The sequence below is a fragment of the Lissotriton vulgaris genome, chromosome 1_2 (genome assembly GCF_964263255.1).
Source record: "Lissotriton vulgaris chromosome 1_2, aLisVul1.2, whole genome shotgun sequence".
Taxonomy (NCBI): Eukaryota; Metazoa; Chordata; class Amphibia; order Caudata; family Salamandridae; genus Lissotriton; species Lissotriton vulgaris.
The window spans coordinates 45,817,105-45,835,279 of NC_141686.1; the positions used below are offsets into that span (position 1 = coordinate 45,817,105).

At 46.0% G+C, this 18,175-nt stretch overlaps 1 protein-coding gene across 1 annotated transcript in view; it reads left to right on the forward strand.

Moving 5' to 3' along the window:
* The window catches only part of TMTC1 (transmembrane O-mannosyltransferase targeting cadherins 1), a 1,524,654-nt gene that overhangs the window by 1,392,588 nt on the left and 113,891 nt on the right, over positions 1 to 18,175 (forward strand). The window contains exon 15 of the mRNA XM_086952798.1: positions 14,659 to 14,794. Coding sequence (XP_086808924.1) covers positions 14,659 to 14,794 — 136 coding nt within the window. The remainder of the gene's footprint in view (positions 1 to 14,658; positions 14,795 to 18,175) is intronic.

Genomic DNA, 18,175 nt, shown 5'->3' on the forward strand with positions numbered 1-18,175 from the left:
TCACAGACGTGGGGGCTGGAGCGTTGTGGATATCTTTGACTTTTTCCGGGTCAGGGCCCACTCCTTGGTCAGGGAATTTGTATCCAAAGAAACTGATGTCTCTGCGTAGAAATTCACATTTGTCTTTGTGGAGGGTTAGTCCTCTCTCCTTTAGCCGGTTGAACACTGCTTGGACGCGTCTGATGTGCTCTTCCAGGGTTGGGGCGTGTACTAGGATATCGTCGCTCACGTTGAGCACCCCGTCAAGGCCTTGGAGGACGTTGTGGACGATGTTTTGAAACACCTCCGCCGCGCTTGAGATGCCGAAGTTTAACCTGGTATATCTCCACAGGCCTGCATGGGTGGAGAAGGTTGTGATTGAGCGCGAGTCTGGGTGGAGAGGGATCTGATGGTATCCTGACCGCAGGTCAATTTTGGAGAACCACTTGGACCCTGCGAGCTCCCTGATGATGTCATCAATGGTCGGTGTCAGGTGGCGCTCTCTCTTGATTGCTAGGTTGGGGATGCGCATATCTACGCATATTCTTACTGCTTCGGGTTGCTTCGGCTTTTTGGCCACGACTATGGGTGACACCCACGGTGTGGGTCCCGTGACACGTTCGATGATGCCGAGAAGGAATCCTGATCCCTCCTGGGACACGTAGATCTTCGTTTGTAATTGCGTCGAGTCGTGGGACACAGTCGTCCGGAACACTCCGCACAGGCGCAGTGGGCGCCGGGTTCCGTAGGCAAACACTTGCACTCGGGTGGGGTGGAGTGCGGGGGCGTCTTCGAGGCTCTGGTACACACTGGCGGCCATGAGGTTTATCGTGGCGCCTGTGTCGATGAGGGCTCTGATCGCTTGGCCATGCACTTGGACGGAGCACATCGGTTCGGTCGAAGACGCTGCTGCCAGGGTATTGAGCATGCGCACCACGTGGACGGACGCTGCATCATCCCCGTCGTCGTCCATGTCGCTGCTGTTCGACGTATCTTGGTGTGGCGCCACCTGTCGCACCCTCCTGGGTGGGCCACTCTGCTTTTTCCTTTGAGACGATAAACAGACACTTGCAAAATGATTTGCTTTTCCGCACACGCTGCAGATTTTGCCTTGCGCCGGGCAGGCAACCTTGTGGGGGGTGGAGCCTCCTCACCATATGCAGGCCTGGTCGTGGGTGGATTGTCCTTGTTTCGGGCGCCCTTTCCTGGGGGTCTTCGCTCGGTTGTCCGTTGGGTGCAATTTGATGGCACATACGGGTTCTGTTTTGACCGTTACCGATGACTTCGGCTCCATATGGGCGGCACGGGCTTTGGAGAGTTCTTTAGACCGCCCTAGGGCCAGGATGTCGCGCATTGACATCGCGTCCATTTCAAGCACTCTCTCTCGTAGCTTTAGGAGGTGCATCCCTGTATGAATTGGGCGCAAATTTCATCCTCCGCATCGGGGAGGGTGCACGTGCTGGCTAATTTCTTGAGTCGAGCGTAGAAAACGTCGACGGACTCCTCAGGGAGTTGGCGCGCCTGGCGCAGCAGAAAGCGTTCATAATCTGCGCTGGCAAACGGCTCAAAATACCTGGTGATGGCGTCGCGGAGGGTGGCGTAGGTGTGTGGCGGGTCGCCTTCTGTGATGTCCTTGGAGATGTCGTGGATAGCTTCACCTCCCAAATGCAACAGCATAGCGCGGCGTCGCCCCACAGCTATATCTGCAGCAAAGAAGTGATTTTCCAGCCGCTCTACCCACTTCTTCCATCGTGTAGCTTGTGGGGGGGGGGGGGGGGGGGCCTGTGACTGCAAATGGCTCGAGATGCAGCACGGTGGCCATGATGGCTGGGACACCGCCGCTGGGGAGACTGGAGGTGGGCTGGAGACTTCACGGGGCACCGGGGAGCGGTGCGAGTTAGGCCACAGCAGGCCGTCGGCGCTCGGGAGCGCTGGGCAGAGCGCCGTGAACAGGTCAGTGCGGCGTCGCGGTGCAGCAGGGCACGTGGAGTGGTGGGTCGTGGACCACCTCGTCACCAGTGTAGTGTCCTAGCCTGGGGCCTAGACAGACAAGACACAGGACACGTGTGGTGTAATTGGTGGCGGCAAACTAACCTGACCACGCCCAGAGCCCCGGGCCTTTTATTGCATAACTAGCGTATCCACGCATACGCTTGGAACAAACCAACGGCCCCTTACGCTCCAGGGGTATAACACCTATTAACAGTGGGAGGGGCGTGTGCGGCAGTGGCATGCCCCAACTGTCCGCAACACTACAGGCATGTTCTCCATGCAGGCTGTAATGCAGCCTGGGTATAGAACATGCAAAGTGCACATGACTGTTTGGCTGGCCCAAGACCGCTGACCAAACATTCACGTTTAACTTAGAGTGCTCACCACTCCTCCCCCGATCTGTGAGCAGAGCAGCTCCACCCCGCCCCGCAAACCTGCAGCAGCAGGGAAAAATAAAATGACAATAACGAGTTATTATATTTTTTTATTTTTCCTTCATTTATTTATCACGCTCCTCCTCATCACTGCACTAATGATGGCTACACGCCTGCCCAGCACCACACCTTAGGCCAGAATACCCCCCCCCCCCTCAATATTGCAGGACATGCACTCTGTTCCTGTTCTTGCAGTAGGATTGCTAGGTGCCCCAGAGCTGTGCAGCAGTTATTCAGCCGACTTAAGATCCATGATAATTTTACTAGCTTATGAAAAACATAAACCGTCTGTTTCTCACGCTTCACGTCATTGCCAACAGACCTCAGGGTGACAGAACACCTTAAGAATCCAAACGTTCGCATGCGAACCTCCGAGATACCACGGAAGTGCTTGTGTTAATGTACCCATCGGTGCAGTCTATGCTGGGCTTTTCATTTCTCCCTCCCTCGTGGTTGGCCTCTATATCCTTTTAGAGAACAGATCCAGGTTGAAGCGGGTTCTAAACTTTTTTCTGGAGACTTACATAGGGTCATTTGAGGATAGCGATGAGAGCCACCCTGCAATATCCTTGCATTGGTCTGTGCTTCATTTAATGATGCTCTGACTGCAGCCATATTGCATTGCTCGAGGTCGAAAGGAAGAATCTGTCGGATGATAAACATTGGTTATTACCTCGGCGCACTCTGGCTGCCGTGATGGATTGGTGTGTATAGAATAGGTGCGGAGCGCCACCCAGTGGCTAAATGTATATTTATATTTACTCATAGCCTCCATTTATCCCCATAGTCTTGGGCTCAGAGGGAAAAACGTTTCTGGCTGCATAGTCACTGAATGAGCATGATTTGCACACTTTCGAATGTTATTAGTATCTTTGCACGCGGGTGTATGATTCTTTTCACAAACCCCATTTGGGATCTCATGGTGAGTAATGTCTATGCATCAACCTTATTGTTGCCCAGTACATCTTTTCAAACTGTAATGGTGTCAAATGTTTTTTGAGAACAAATAATTTCCCGACGGCAGAATGAATCTTTCTGTTCGTTTTATGAAGGTCTCCTGCCCTTGAACATGCTAAGTATGGTTAAATAAACATTTTTCACAACTCATCTGTGATGATTCGATTTTTTTTTATCAACATATCATTGGGATGACGCTACAAAAATAGTAAAATAATAGAACTATGTAATGTATCATTCTGGTAAGATACACTGTACAACATTTAAATCATTTCGCTATTTCGCGACCATATATGAACTTATCTTTGGAAAGAAAAGTAAGAGCAGAAACTACACTGTCCAAATAAGTAAACAAACAAGATGATATGGATTATATAAGGCTAAGCAATAAATGACATGATACACCACTTGTGTGTAATGGTTGAGCTGTAAACCCAGGAGGAATCTGTGCTGAAAGGTCTTAGTGCCCCCATCACAACATGACACTTACCATTCCAACAAAGGCGGATGCATATTAGTATCTGTCAGTAATTGTCTTATTACAAGCACGTTCTAATGTTATAGCACACTGTAATAAAAACAAATTACACTACCAATTGTTCTAACTAATTATAGGCGTATACTCATTTCATGGGGCATGCTGATCTTCTATTGTGGCATCAACCCCCCCCCCCCCCACCGTTGCCCCCTCCCCCCGCACCCTCATACTTACTTAAGGGAGGAGGAGACCCTGTACAATCTTGTATCTCTGCGGCACAGGCTTGCCACCTATGATGGGAGCAGCAGAACTGCACTGCTTGCCTGCTGCAGCCCTTTTCAATGCTGGGAGGCAGTTGTATACGTCAGAGCTGAGCTACCGCAGCCCTCCTCAGAGTTAGGACATGGTCACACATGCTGGGAACTGTACAGTCCGTTGCCAAAGCCCCTCCCAGAAAAGGTGGACAATCTTGTCTTCTTGGTAGCACCGGCGTCTGCACAGCCCAACTCCTGCTGCCTCTTCCAGCAAAGGGAGACATCCTAACGCTATGGCACCTGCCCAGTCCACCTCTAGGCCACATCCTTGCTCAGTTACAGGAGAGGCAACAGACAGACCAGTGGAAGTAGGTAAGCAGCAACCCTTGGGGAAGTAGCTACTATAGGCCATTACGTATGCGTAACTCAAATGGAAGGATGCCGGTGCAGGTCTACTTATTATATGGGATAACATAGCTTCAACAGATAAGAATTACGTATTAAGAAATTACATATTCATTACAGATTACATATTTAAAAAGTTAAAATGATTAAGGTTACACAAATACCTAGTACATATTTACAGAGTTAAAGCGGAAAGTTTGTTATACCTATCAAAACTGTTAAGTAACAGTCAGGGTCACACCATTAAATGTGGAGCCGAATTCCTGGTGGGGATCTTTTTTTTTTATTTTATTTTTTTTTATTGAAAGTTCATGTCGATATCATAACAAATACAAAACAGAGAATACAAATTGGCATGACGTTACCAAGTAGTTATAAATATCAAGGCATAAATAAAACTGACAAATTTTCGCCTTCTGAAAAAGTACTTGAGCTAATTAAAACCATTAATATAGCGGAAGATACATATGCTTACAATATATTAAGATTATGCAGGAGGTAGTACTATGGATATTTGACAGATTAAAAGCCATGGGTTTTTGACCGCCTCCATGCTGCCACAGGTGACCAGATCCTAAGTCCCATATCTCTGGATTTCACCCCCTTCAGTGCGTATAGCTCTGATTCAATGTTGTGAATCCCTAATAGCCTACATATCCACATCTGAAAGGTTGGGGCCTCAGTGTCTTTCCAAGCAGCAGCAATTAATATTCTGAAGACTGCTGTAGCTATAAAAATCAGTGCCTCCATCTCTACACTCAACCCCATTTTGGTATCCACCCCAAGAATTAATACAGTTGGGGATAGATCAATCCTAGTATCTAGCAGCCCCTCTAAAAACTTTCCTATTTCAGTTTTAATAGGTCCTAATTTCTCGCAGCCACCAAACATGTGAAGCAGATCTGCCGGACCCTTGCCACATCTGGGGCAATTATGGTCTACTCTCTTGCCCCAGTCAAATAATTTTGCCGGCGTATAATAGAGATTGAATAAAGTTTTAAAATGCTGCGCTCTTAGATTTGAAGATCTTAAAAACCTTTTATCCATAAGAATGGCTCTATCTAAATCGATATCAGGATCATTTAGTTTCCCTGCCCAAGTGGTTTCTGTCTTGAGCAAATCATCCAACAGTGTATCCAAAAATAATACATACAATTTCCTTATGCGACGGCCACCTCCCTTTAAATAGTCTAAAAGTGCACATTCTTTAGATACATCTATGGTCGGTCTCTTGGATTTAATTGTGTTAGTCAGTTGTATGTATTTGAGCTCTTGAGAGCCTTGAAGTGCATACCGAGACACCAGGAGATCTAGGGGCCTCAGTAGATCCTTTACCATCACTTGACCCAATGAGGTGATTCCTTGTCTTTCCCAGTGTCTCCAGGGCCCGTCTGTGCTCAAGTGGGGGAATAACCCAGAGTTCCAAAGTGGAGTGTGTTTATTGTACTTCGGAATATTCTGATTCTTCTGTATCCCCACCCAAATTGTATAAATATCTTCCAACATTTTGTGCCCTTGAGACTTAAAGAAACGTTTGTCAAAATGTCTTAGAAGTACTCATTCGGTCTCGTTCCCTAATAATAGCTTATAGAAAGAGGGAATACCACTTTAAGAATTTACCGTGTTAGCAGGGAAGAAAAGTATAGCCATATCTATAAGCAGACAAGACCAATGGTAAAATTTTAAGTTTGGTATACCCAGGCCACCCTTTTCCTGAGGAAGAGACATATATTTGATTGATCTCCTCACCTTGCCATATTGCCATATAAAACTCATAAAAATTGCCTCCATTTCCCTGATCAAAATATCATCAATTTTAAAAGGGATCGATCTGAATTTATATAAAATTCTTGGGAACATTGTCATTTTAATGACATTCGCCCTGCCTATAATTGATAAATGCAAAGTATCGATCCGCTTTAGATCCTGTTTCATTTTCGACGATAATGGTGAGAAATTATCCTTAATAATTTCCTGTGTCTGGGCATTAATTGTGATTCCCAAATAGACAGCGGAGTCCACATATCTATTATCCAACTTGACTGTCTTGCTGGAGCATAGGACCTGTGTTTTTGCCACATTTAATCTGTATCCGGATGCACTACCGAAATCAGAGGTAACATTAATTAGTTCCCTCATAGCGCTTGCAGGATCCACAGTAGTGATGGCTAGGTCATCTGCGTAAGCGAGAATTTTGGTTACATATCCGTTCGTGATAATTGGTTTAATGTTTATATTACCCATAATGTGACAAATCAGGGGGTCAATATACAGTGCAAATAGGATAGGTGAACATGGGCACCCTTGTCTTGTCCCTCTTGAGATATGGATCGGATTAGAGCCCTCACCCATTAGGTGGATGTTAGCTGTTGGGGTATGATACATGGCCTTAATTGCCTGAAGGAATCGGGGGCCAAATCCTCTGCTCTCCAACACTTTCCATAAATAGCTCCACTTAACCCGATCAAACGCCTTCTCGGCGTCGAGGAGGATCATTGCGATCCCCTCCCCCTCCCTGGCGTGCATATCAAACAAGGTTATAGCTCTTTTTATATGGTCGGTAGTACCCCTTCCGGGAATAAAACCATGTTGCCAGGAGGAGACGAGGCCCGCAATAATCCTTCCCATCCGGGTGGCCAATATTTTTGCGTAAAGTTTATTATCGCTGTTAATTAATGAGATAGGCCGGTACGAACCTGGGCTCTCCTTGGGTTTGCCTTTTTTATGAAAGACCACTATATTAGTTTTGGTCCAGGACTCTGGTATAATGCCTGTATTAATAACCCCATTAAATAGATCTAATAGGAGAGGAGCCGTCTCTTCACTCAGATGTTTATAAACTTCCAGGGGTATAAGATCCGGTCCTGCTGCTTTTCCTGCTGATAATTCTTTCAGTGCTTGTCGGAGCTCCTCCATAGTAATATCCTGTTCTAAGATTTCCCTCTCATTGGGCAACAAATATTTACCCGTATCCTGCCAATTCTTGCTTGGATAGGTTGTATCTGCATCCTCTTTATAGAGAGCCTGATAGTAACGCCTAAAGACCTCTAGGATTTCTGTTGGTTTTTTATAGATATGTTCCCCCTCTTTAATTTCAGTAATAATATTTTTTGAGGTAGCCTGTCTTATTTTTAATGCTAGAGCCCTTCCAGCATTCTCACCTGTTTCATACATTCCCAATCTGCGGGTATGATATTCTGCTGCCGCTTTCCTTGCTAGTTGCCGGTGAATATCTGCTTTTATTATGTTTAAACTATCTAGACTCTGAGAACCCTGAATCCCGTTATATACATCTCTCCTATGTTGTTCCTCGGCCTTTGCCAACCTATCCAAGAATCCCTCCCTTTCTTCCTTTATGTAGCTGATAGTCTCACCTCTTAAACCCGCCTTGAAGCTATCCCAAACCATACCACGAGAAGCACTATATCTGTTGGCATCAAAAAATGCTTGAGACCAACTCTTTATATGTGCGATGTAATTACTATCTAATAGGAGTTTCCTATCGAAGGACCATGGTCTCATTCTTCCTCTTGGATTAGTGATAGACAGATCCAAGACGAGAGGGTTATGATCCGAGATTAGCTTTGGGAGCATAGAAATTTCTACGGTGCGGAGGAGAGTTGCTGTTACTAAGAAATAATCCAATTTTGTGTATTTATTAAATGGGTGTGAAAAGTATGTGAACCCAGGATCATCTTTCTTTAAATTGCCCCAGACATCCTTCAGGCCATAAGAATGGATTATAGAAGAAATTGCCCTGAATACCCGGGGTTTTCTTCCTTTATATTGGGTATTGCCTGTAAAATCTGCCGAGATATTAAGGTCACCACATAGTACCACAGGTGATGGCCAGTCTGTAAGCTCCCTTTCAATGTGATTCATCACCCCAGCATCATCCAAATTAGACCCATACACTGAGCAGAGAGTAATACCTAATCCCAATTCACATATAGCCCAGGTGGGGATCTTGTCAGTATTATTGATAAAAATGTATTTGACGAGAAGAGTTTTAAGGTCCGTTTTGATGATCGGAAAGAGGTGGTGGTGTGAAGGTTTGGACGTAGCGAGTTCTAACTTCTACTCACATTACTTGCCAAATAATGCGCCATAAGTCTTTCCCTTTTGAAAGTTGGATGTTCGAGCAGCAGATTTTCAGCATTTCGTGAAGGTCTAGACCTACCTGATATCTTGAGTTTGTTTGCTAGGTGGAGAGGGGTGGAAGCATGAATGGCTTTTTGGGTGATACAAGCAGAGTTTTAAATGATCCTAGCTTCAATATGAAGCCAGCAAAGAGTTATCAGCATAGTTATAATAGTACTATTTCTTTTGGCGCTGTAGATGAAAGGCGCAGCGGAGTGGAGGATGAATTTTAAAAGAGATAAAGTGGGTCTTGGGGAGGCCTGCAAGGAGAGAATTACAGTATTCCAGTCTGGAAAGTACCAAAGATTGGACAGGAGTTTTCGGGTTTTGCTCAGGATTGTAATGTCAGATCCCCCAGAGAAGACATAGCTGGACGCTTGCATTCATGGCCATGGTTTTGATTTGGGATTAGAGGTTAAATATTTTGTTCAGGATGACACCTGGGGAGTTGGCTCTGTCAACAATGGTAGGTTAACTGTTAAGAATGTTTAGATTATCCATCCATGATTGAACAGGAGGAGAGCTTTTGGTAGAGATAAGAAGAAATTTGGTTTTTAGAAGGATTCAGTTTTAGGTGATGAGATGTCATCCTTTCTTGTATGGAGTTGAGAGGGGTGGCTAGAAGTGAGATGTTGTGTGCGGGGGAGACCTCGCGGTAGAGTTGGGTGTTGTCAGATTAGAAGTAATAAAGGATCCCTGCTTCTTTTAATAAAGCTCTTAGTAGTTCAATTTAAAGATTAAAAAGGGTCTGTGCAAGGATAGTCTTGAGGGACACCTTGACCCACAGCCTTTGGAGATCAAAGACAGTTTTCATTTTTAATCATCTGAGATCTTCCTGTGAGGTACGATTCAAACCACTTAAGTACAATGCCTTCAATTCCCATTCTTTGTTTTAGTGTGTTAAGATGGTTTACAGTATTAAAGGCAGCAGAAAGGATAAGAAGGAACAGAAGACAGCAGCTGCTCTAGGACTCGAAGGGCATCATTGATAACCTGTAGCAGTGCTGATTCGGTGCTGCGGCCTCAAATGAAGCCAGATTGAAAATCATCCAGAATATTGTTGTCCTTGATGTGTTAGATGAATTACTCCGCTACACATCTTTCAGTTATTTTGGCAAGGAAAGGGAATTTGGTGATAGGGCGGAAATTGTTAAGGTCATTCTCATCAGTGGGGGGTTTCTTTAGTAATAGAGTTTCCTGATTAGTTTTGAGGGCATCAGGAAAGGGTCATTGGCTGACAAAGATCGTAACCAGATTTGTTCCGTAAGGAGCATGTGGGTGTAGAGGTGTATTGCAATGTCGCTTGGGATAGGTTCTAGAGAATGGTTCATAGGGTTGGTTTTCAAGATGTTCTTCAGGAGGGCATCCTCCCCGATGACATCAAAACTGTGCCAGGAGCCTCTGGATTTGCATACGTCCTGTGGGGTGGGGGGTGTATCATGGTCATGGAGCAATGTTACTTTTGCATTGAAGAATTGTACAACTTCTTCTGCTTACTTGGATGGGTCATCAAATGTGATGGTTGAAGATGAGAGCGTATTACTGGTGGTTTTGATTAGGCCAAAGAGTTTCTTTGGCTTGTTCTTGGGAGGGTTGAGGAGGGTTCTAAAGTGATTGGATTTTTCTCTAATGACATGTTAGTGGTAACTCGACCTTGCGTATCGGGGGTGTGAGAGATTACTGACCGACGGTGACTGTCTCCATTTCTTCTCCAGAGTTCTTAGATCTTTCCTTTCGTCTTAGAGGGACCTATTGAACCCTGGGGTAAAGGGCGTGGACCTTCTCTTCTTGCTTTATAGTTGAGTTACATTGCCTATCAAGGCAGATAGACTGGTGAAACAGTGATTAGTCTAGTCATTGATGTCAGAGTTTGTGCTGATGTCTGGTAGTACCTTCTTAGCAGTGTTGCTGAGAATGTTGAGGTCAATGTTCTTTGTGTTGGAAAACCAAGTAGTTGCCCTTTTTGGTTGGCCCAGGATTACTACAAGAGAAAGGTGAAGTGAGAAAGTGATGAGGAAGTGGTCAAGCAGTATACTGGTATAGGATCATCTACTATGAGCAGGTCATTTTCGGAAATTATAAGGTCAAGCGTGGAACCCCTGGAGTGTGTTGGTTTAGAGTTGTATTGTAAAAGATCACTTCCGGAGAGAAATGTGGCAAGCTGGTTGGCAGACGGATCTTCTGAGGTGCCCCAATGAAGATTAAAGTCTCCTAGAAAGATCAGTTTATTGCTTGCTGAAGATTGGTCACTTGCCAAGTCAATGAATTCCTTAATAAAGGCGGAGTTGTTAACTGGTGGGTGTACATGGTGTTAATCATAATAGGGGAGTGGTGCTGCACATGAAGTTCCAGAGTAAAGGATTCAAGTGTAGAGAAAGATCTACTGGGTAGTTCCCTGCATTGCAGGGAGTTTCTGTAGATGGCAACGATGCCTCCCCTACTCTACCTAGCCTATCATTCCTGACAAATGTACAGTTAGGTCGGAGCAGAAGATTGAATATGGTGTGAGAAGTATCATTGAACCAGGTCTTAGTGAGGATCAGTAGGTCAAGGTTTTAGTGAGTGATGGTATCTGGGATTTCAAGCTTATGTTTTGTTGCAGATATGCAGGTGTGTAGCATACAACGAAGCTCTGAGATGAATGTTTTGGTGTAGGGGGTGTCAGAGCTTTTGGTGATGATAGGAATGATGTTCCTATGGGTCAGTGCCTGGGTTGTAAGTGGCTGGCGTTTGGTTCGGATCAGAGAGATGATGAGTATAGCACATTGTTTTGTGTTGTCTGGAGAGGAGATGGTAGGGGAGGTAGAGGTATTATAGCTAACAAGTAAATTAGTAATTTCAGTTTGGGAGAGAATGTGCGTGGCTCCTTAAGGGTGTGAAAGAAAAGTACTCCTCGGGATTAAGTGTTTGGGGAATTTTGTTCCTGCCAAGGGGAGTAAGGAGTCAAGTACAGTGGACATGTTAGAACTTAAGTGGGAGATATTGACTTCAAATTGGGATATTACAGAGGTGAGGTGACCTAGTTTGTTTTCAAGGGTGTGCAGAGCTATGCAGGGAATGTTATGATGCTTAGTTAGGGCGGCGGGTTCTGAGGAGAGTTCTTCTTGAAAGGCAGAGAGGTAAGGTAAGGGGATAAGTGTGGGTGCTGCTGTGGTTTAAATGACATTCTCTGTGCATTCATTGAGAGAAACAGATGTATTGTGTAGTGGTTGGGGTGAGGTTAGGTAGTAGTTGTTGTGGGATGGAGGCATGTGGTCTGAAGGGGTGAGATGGGAGAAGATGAGGGGCAAAATGTCAGTAGTTGGAAGTAAAGAGAGGGAAGTGGGTGGTGACACATGAGCTTGGTTGCATGAGTTTGTGGGGGCTCGGGACGTGGATGATGTGAATGATTGTCCAGGAGGACAGATGGAGTATGTGGATAGTTATTCTTGATTAGAGACAATTAGAGGGGAGAGCTAGAGATTAGCATGGGGGATGTCTGGTTGAGCGGATGTGCTAGATGGAAGTTGGGGAAGTGGTCTACGGGGCATGGGACAGACTCAGGTTAAGAGAAGATGGAGCAGAGGAAGGTAGGCAGGATGGAAATGGAAGAAGATCGTATGGAGTAGAGGGTAATATGTAAGCTGGGTAATCTGATTGGTGGTAGTATGGTCTAGTTAAGGTGGTGGTAGTATGGTCTGGTAAGGGGTTGGTTCCCAAGATGGTGCGTGGGGGGGAATAGGATTACCACATGGCCAATGACTGGGATGGAGTGTTGAGAGTGAAGTCCTGGTTGGAGAGATTGGAGGAGAGAAGGCTAGGGAGGTAGAAGAAACTGGTGGACCAGAGGGGAATCCTGTACCTCCCAGGGGATTGGTACCCAGATAGATTGGGAACAGGGAGTGTGGAATGAGGGCTGTTGGCAAGTCAGGAGGCGTTGGATTGTCGGGCAGTGAGCAGGGATTGTGATAGAGGGTCAAATAGAGAGAGACAGGTATCTTTGGCTTGAATTATAACCTTACCGTTGTTCTATAAGGAGATAGTGATTGATTCATTGAAGCAGGCATTCAGCTGCCGCTGTGTGGTATTCTGGAGGAGGATGTCACCTTGAGTGAGTTGTGGAAGATTAGAATCCAAGAGGAGATGTTGTGGGGGAATTCATTTTGCGCCTCCCATACCCCCTGCTGAGGTACTGATCCATGAAAAGGGCGTCAGGCAATTGTTCAAGGTGGTTGTTTTTGAACTTTGTTTCCGAGGCATTGGAACAGTTGGGCCGGTAAATAATCTTGAAATTGTTAGCACCAGCTTTGACCCGCTTGGTATACATTGTTGTAAGGTAGTGGGGTGTGGTAGGGGTGAGAGTGGGGGAGGGGAGGGGATAATGCCAGAAAGGCTGCTGCAGCATGGAGAAGTAAAAGGAAGCAAAGAAGAATATTTCAGGGGTGCCCAGATGGGACAGGCAAAATAGAGGACAGTGCGCAAAATTGTTCTCTAGGTGAGGCATTGAGGTTTGGCTCCAGACAACTTTGTTGACAGTGCTCTCCTGCTAAGCCTATAACAAAGGCCACATTTGAGGGATCATCAGGCCTCCTTTTGTTCGAGTATCCTGGCTGACAGCAGTCAGGAATCTCACACCTAGAAGCAAATGCAGTGGCGGGGAAACAAAAGCTCAAACCTTGTTAGCTCTTCACACATACTTAAAAGAGGCAGCTTTTCACTTTGTTCAGGCTCTGTTTAGGAGATTTGCATGCACTGTAGGAACATCAGATGTGTTGATCTTTCCCAGTATTTGCACAAAAAAATAGCATTTAGATAGCACTTACCACCCGTGAGGAGGCGTTGTAATAATTTAAATATCACAATTTTTTCTTTTAAAGCACTATGGGTAGAGGAAGCTTTACACTGACCAAAGGCAACATTGAGTTATGTGAAGCTTACAAAAGTGTGAGTCTTCTGCCTAAATCAGGAGGGTTTGCAAGTATACACGAAATGTGCTCAAATAAATGTACTCATTATAGACCTGCTAAACATTTATGTGAGGGCTTAAGATCTGATGTCACTTCTTGTGATGCCACTTCCTGCGAAGTCACGCGCCCCTATGTCACACGCTGTGATGTCACGCACCGTGATGCCACTTGCATACTGATTAATTAGGTTAGTCCCCCACTTCCTTTTTAGGACTTGTGCCCTGTACTGCACCCAATAAACATTGCAGTGTGTGCTATTGGTTTTTACTGCATGGTGTATTACTACCCCAAATGCTGGAGTACTTATACTGAGGTGCTTACTGTACAAACACAATTGTTAGTACAAAAACAGGTCAGTACAGGCCTGACAACTACTATTGATCTGAACTGTCTATGAAGGACCTGCCATGGGCTTTATTTTTCTGTAATTCTGTAAAATAATGTTGCTAGCCTCGGCTGTACGCCACAAATCATTATACCCTTACCTCTGCTTTCTTCCTTCACACTATGAGGATATTGAATTGGATGTCTGAAGGAACAGAGGTTTCTAAGTTCATGTGTGCACTCTTCGCACTACATCATTTAGAAGGCTGAGATGTAAGAATGTCATATTGGGTGAACGTCGGCCTCTGCTTTATGCACTATTGTTTTAGGGTGAGTGTGTCCTCTAGTATATTTTTGATGTGAGGATGTATCATGCCTTAAAAAAAAAAGCAACATTTTGTGTGAAGTAAACAGCTGGTTCTTGTACTCCCATCATAGGAGTTTTTACTGGAATGAAGTCTCAGATATAAAATGTTGCATAATGGCGTAATTTCAGCCGCTTTGCGTAACAATCATTGTACATAATGCCAAAAATCACTCAAGACTAATCCTGCGCAAATTACATGTTTCACAGGTTTAATCACTATGTCCTATGGTTCCATTTAAGATTTGATACATTTGCCCATGCCTGCAGTTCAAATAAACAGCCTGTTCATCAAATGCATGTGCCAGCAAAAGTCCGCTGAGAGCTTGGTTTTTATGGGTGAAATGGTCACTGCACAAGTAGTAATCCTTTCTCTTTTTTTCAGGTGCGCCCGAGAAGGCCATGTCCCATTACCAGAAGGCCATACTCCTGACGCCCAACCACCACGTTGCTATGGTGAACCTGGGCAGGCTGTTCCGCTCCTTGGGTGAGAACAAAGAGGCTGAAGCTTGGTACAAAAGGTAGGTAAGGATTGAAGAGTGCATGCAGTATGTGGCACAACTTCAGCTCTCAATAGATAAACCATCTGAGTTTAACTCCAGTCATGATTAATTACTACCTCTACATGTGGTTGTCGCTTAAGCACTTCAGATCTCACATGGGGTTTGATAAGCACTGCCTAAGTGCAAACAAGATACACACAACACCAGGAAGTGGCTTTTAATAGCTCAACATAACAACACTTGACTCTACCTAGTGCGCTTTGCAGCTAGTCCAGAATGTTCAGAATGGTTCTTCAGTGGAGGAATTGGAAGGTGTTGGCCATCAGTGGCAGCCAAGGTGGCAGAAGAGGGTCTTGAGGAAATACAAAGTAGCCTCATGTCCAGGGATTCCTCCAGGTGGGCAGTGGCCTGTGGGTTCTTTTGAATATTCTTTCTGATGGATACATCTGCCAGTGGATTCCTCACCTAGTGAACATCCCCTGCACCAGCAGCATTCGTAAATTTTTCGTAGCTCTCCACGCCGACGAGGACGACGTCACAATAGCATGGCTCCGCTCGCGGCTCCGCTGATGTCACCGAAGCCATAAGAGAGCCTCGTCGGCATGATGACTTCAGTTCCCTTTTTTCCGCGCTGTCGACGCAAATGGTTTTCTGGGATTCTCCATGTGCTCTTGTTACATTGTGTTTCGGCTTGCTTACCTTGTTTCCTTTTTCGATTTGGCTTCAAGGAAGTCGGATTTTAAGCCCTGTAGAGAATGTGGGGGACATATGTCCATCATGGACCCCCACAAGGACTGTCTCTGGTGCCTGTTTTCGGACCATGATGTCAAGGGATGCTCTTGTTGTCACAAGATGAACCCTAAAGCCTTGAAGGAGAGAGAAGCGTAACTCTTCATGGTGAAGATGAGAAAGGAGAAGAGAGGTCGAAGAAGATCAAAATCAAGGTCCAGGTCGAGATCAAAGTCGGGACATACTTCGAAGTCGAAGAAGCACAAGAAGAAGAAAAGGCATGGCTCTCGACGCCGTTCAGGCAAGGACGTGGCCCCGAAGTAGACTTCGCCAGCTCCTCGACATCATGAGGACTTTGTTTCTCCATCCCCTCCAGGCTCGAATCAGGGTACTCCTGCTTGTTAGGTTTCGCCTGATGCTTCGCCGGCACACTCTCCTACGCCTGCTCAGTCTCCGGCTCCTGTGGAAGAGGCTTGAGTACCCGATGAGTCTTCGACTCCATTGGCTCCACTGTCAGTGCTGGTTGGCCCGAGTCCAGTAATGCCTCAGCCTGAGTCTGTACCCGGGTCTTACCCACCTTTCCCTGGCCCGGGTCAAGATCCATCACATTACTTAAATGCAATGTATGGAGTGATTGCTATAGCTATGTACCCCTCTGGAGCGCCTTTGGGTCCCAGGAGTCCTATGGCCTTTAACCTGGTTGTTCCTCAGGCTTATGCTCAGGCTCCCTTTATGCCGTTTCTTCCAGTGGCTCCATCCTGGCATTACCCGGCGCCAAGGAAATCAACGCCCTATCCTTCATCTCCGGCGGCGTCAGCTCGACCTCGCACAACTCAGGCAGTGCCTCAGGATCGGTGTTTGACACCGGCTCCGGATCCGTCAGAATTCCAAGGCGAGAGGCTCAGAGAGTTTTGGAAGAGCAGCGTTATCGGGCAGAAGAAGAAACGGAGGAAGGAAGTGAGCTGGAGGAGTCAGAAGACTTATTTGAGGGGTTGAAGGAGGCAAGTAGCCTAGATATATCCCCAGAGTGGGTTCTTTCTCCTACTTCAGATGTTCCTTCTAAGGATGTAGCTCCTTACCACACAGTTATTAGGAAGGCGGCAGAGCTTTTAGATCTACAGCTTCCAACATCTGAGTTCAAGTTTAATATTTTGACTGAGGTTCTACATTCTCCCTACACGGTGATAGAGCCATTATTGCCTTTTAATGATGCTATCACTGAGCCAGTTATGGAAGTTTGGCATAAGTCCTTTCCAGCTCCAGCGTATCAAAATCTGTCGCTAGGAGGTACAGGGCGGCTCCAGGAGCCCCGGACTTCCTTACATCTCATCCATCTCCTGAGAGCCTGGTGGTTCAAGCTGCTTGTTCTAAGAAATCATCTGGGGCTTTTCGTCAAGTCCCTGGGGACAGGGATTCTAAGAAGCTTCATCAATCGGCTAAAAAGGTATTTTCTTCAGCAAGTATGGCCTTGAAGTCCACAAATGCTACCTGTCTTTTAGGACATTATACACATGCTCTCATGGACTCTGCAAAACAGCTTGCTCCTAAATTGTCTGAAGAAGTCAGACAGAATTTTAATGAAGTCTTGGTGGACACTCAGGCAGCTGCATGCCAGGTTATACAGAGTGGTCTGGACACTGCTAGGATTATGGGATCTTCAGTTGCCACGAGGAGAGGTGCTTGGCTCAAGCCATCGGAGTTCTCTCCGGATGTGCAGGGGACTCTGCCACCCTTTTGATGGTTCTGGGCTGTTTGGTAAAAAAAGCAGATGCAGCCTTAGAGAGGTTCAAAGACAGCAAAGCCACTGCTAAGTCTCAGGGCCTGCAGGCATAGCCTAGAGAATACAGTTATAGAAGATACAGATGTTTTGGAAGGTCGTCCTTTTGGACCTACAGGCAGACTCAGCAGCAGCAGCAAAATACTCTGTATAAATCGTACAGAGGCAAGAACGGAGGACGTCCTTGGGGTCGCCAGCCCTCCTCCTCCTCTACCTCCCCCCCTCTCGCCACAGAAAAGGAGCCCTAGATCCACCATTCTGGATCATGTCGGTCCTGTGGGGGGTCGGCTTACCCATTTTCTGCAAGATTGGGAATCGGTCACTACGGACCTTTGGGTTCTAAATCTTGTGGAAAATGGGTATGCCCTTCCCTTTCGGGAATTCCCTCCAAACTACCCTCCTTGCCAAGGAGCATGCTCGGATGACCACCTTCTTCTCCTGCAGGAGGAAGTCCTAACATTGTTAAAGAAAGGTGCGATAGAGGTGGTTCCAGAGGGGTAAAGGGGTCAGGGATGCTACTCCTGGTATTTCCTGATACCAAAGAAGGATGACATGCTTCGTCCAATCCTGGATCTCAGGATCTTGAACCTTTTTCTGAAGCAGGAGAAGTTCAAGATGCTCACTCTTGCGCAGGTTCTTCAAGCGCTGCAACAGGAGGACTGGATGGTGTCCATCGACTTGCAGGATGCAGATTTTCATATTCCAATCCTGAAGTCGCACAGGAAGTATATCTGTTTTACGGTAGGGCCGCAACATTATCAGTTTGCGGTTCTCCCGTTTGGACTTACTACTGCATCTCAAGCCTTCACCAAGGTGATGGCAGTGGTGGCAGCCCATCTCAGGAGATTGGGAATTCCAGTTTTCCCCTCTCTGGACGACTGGCTGCTCAAGGA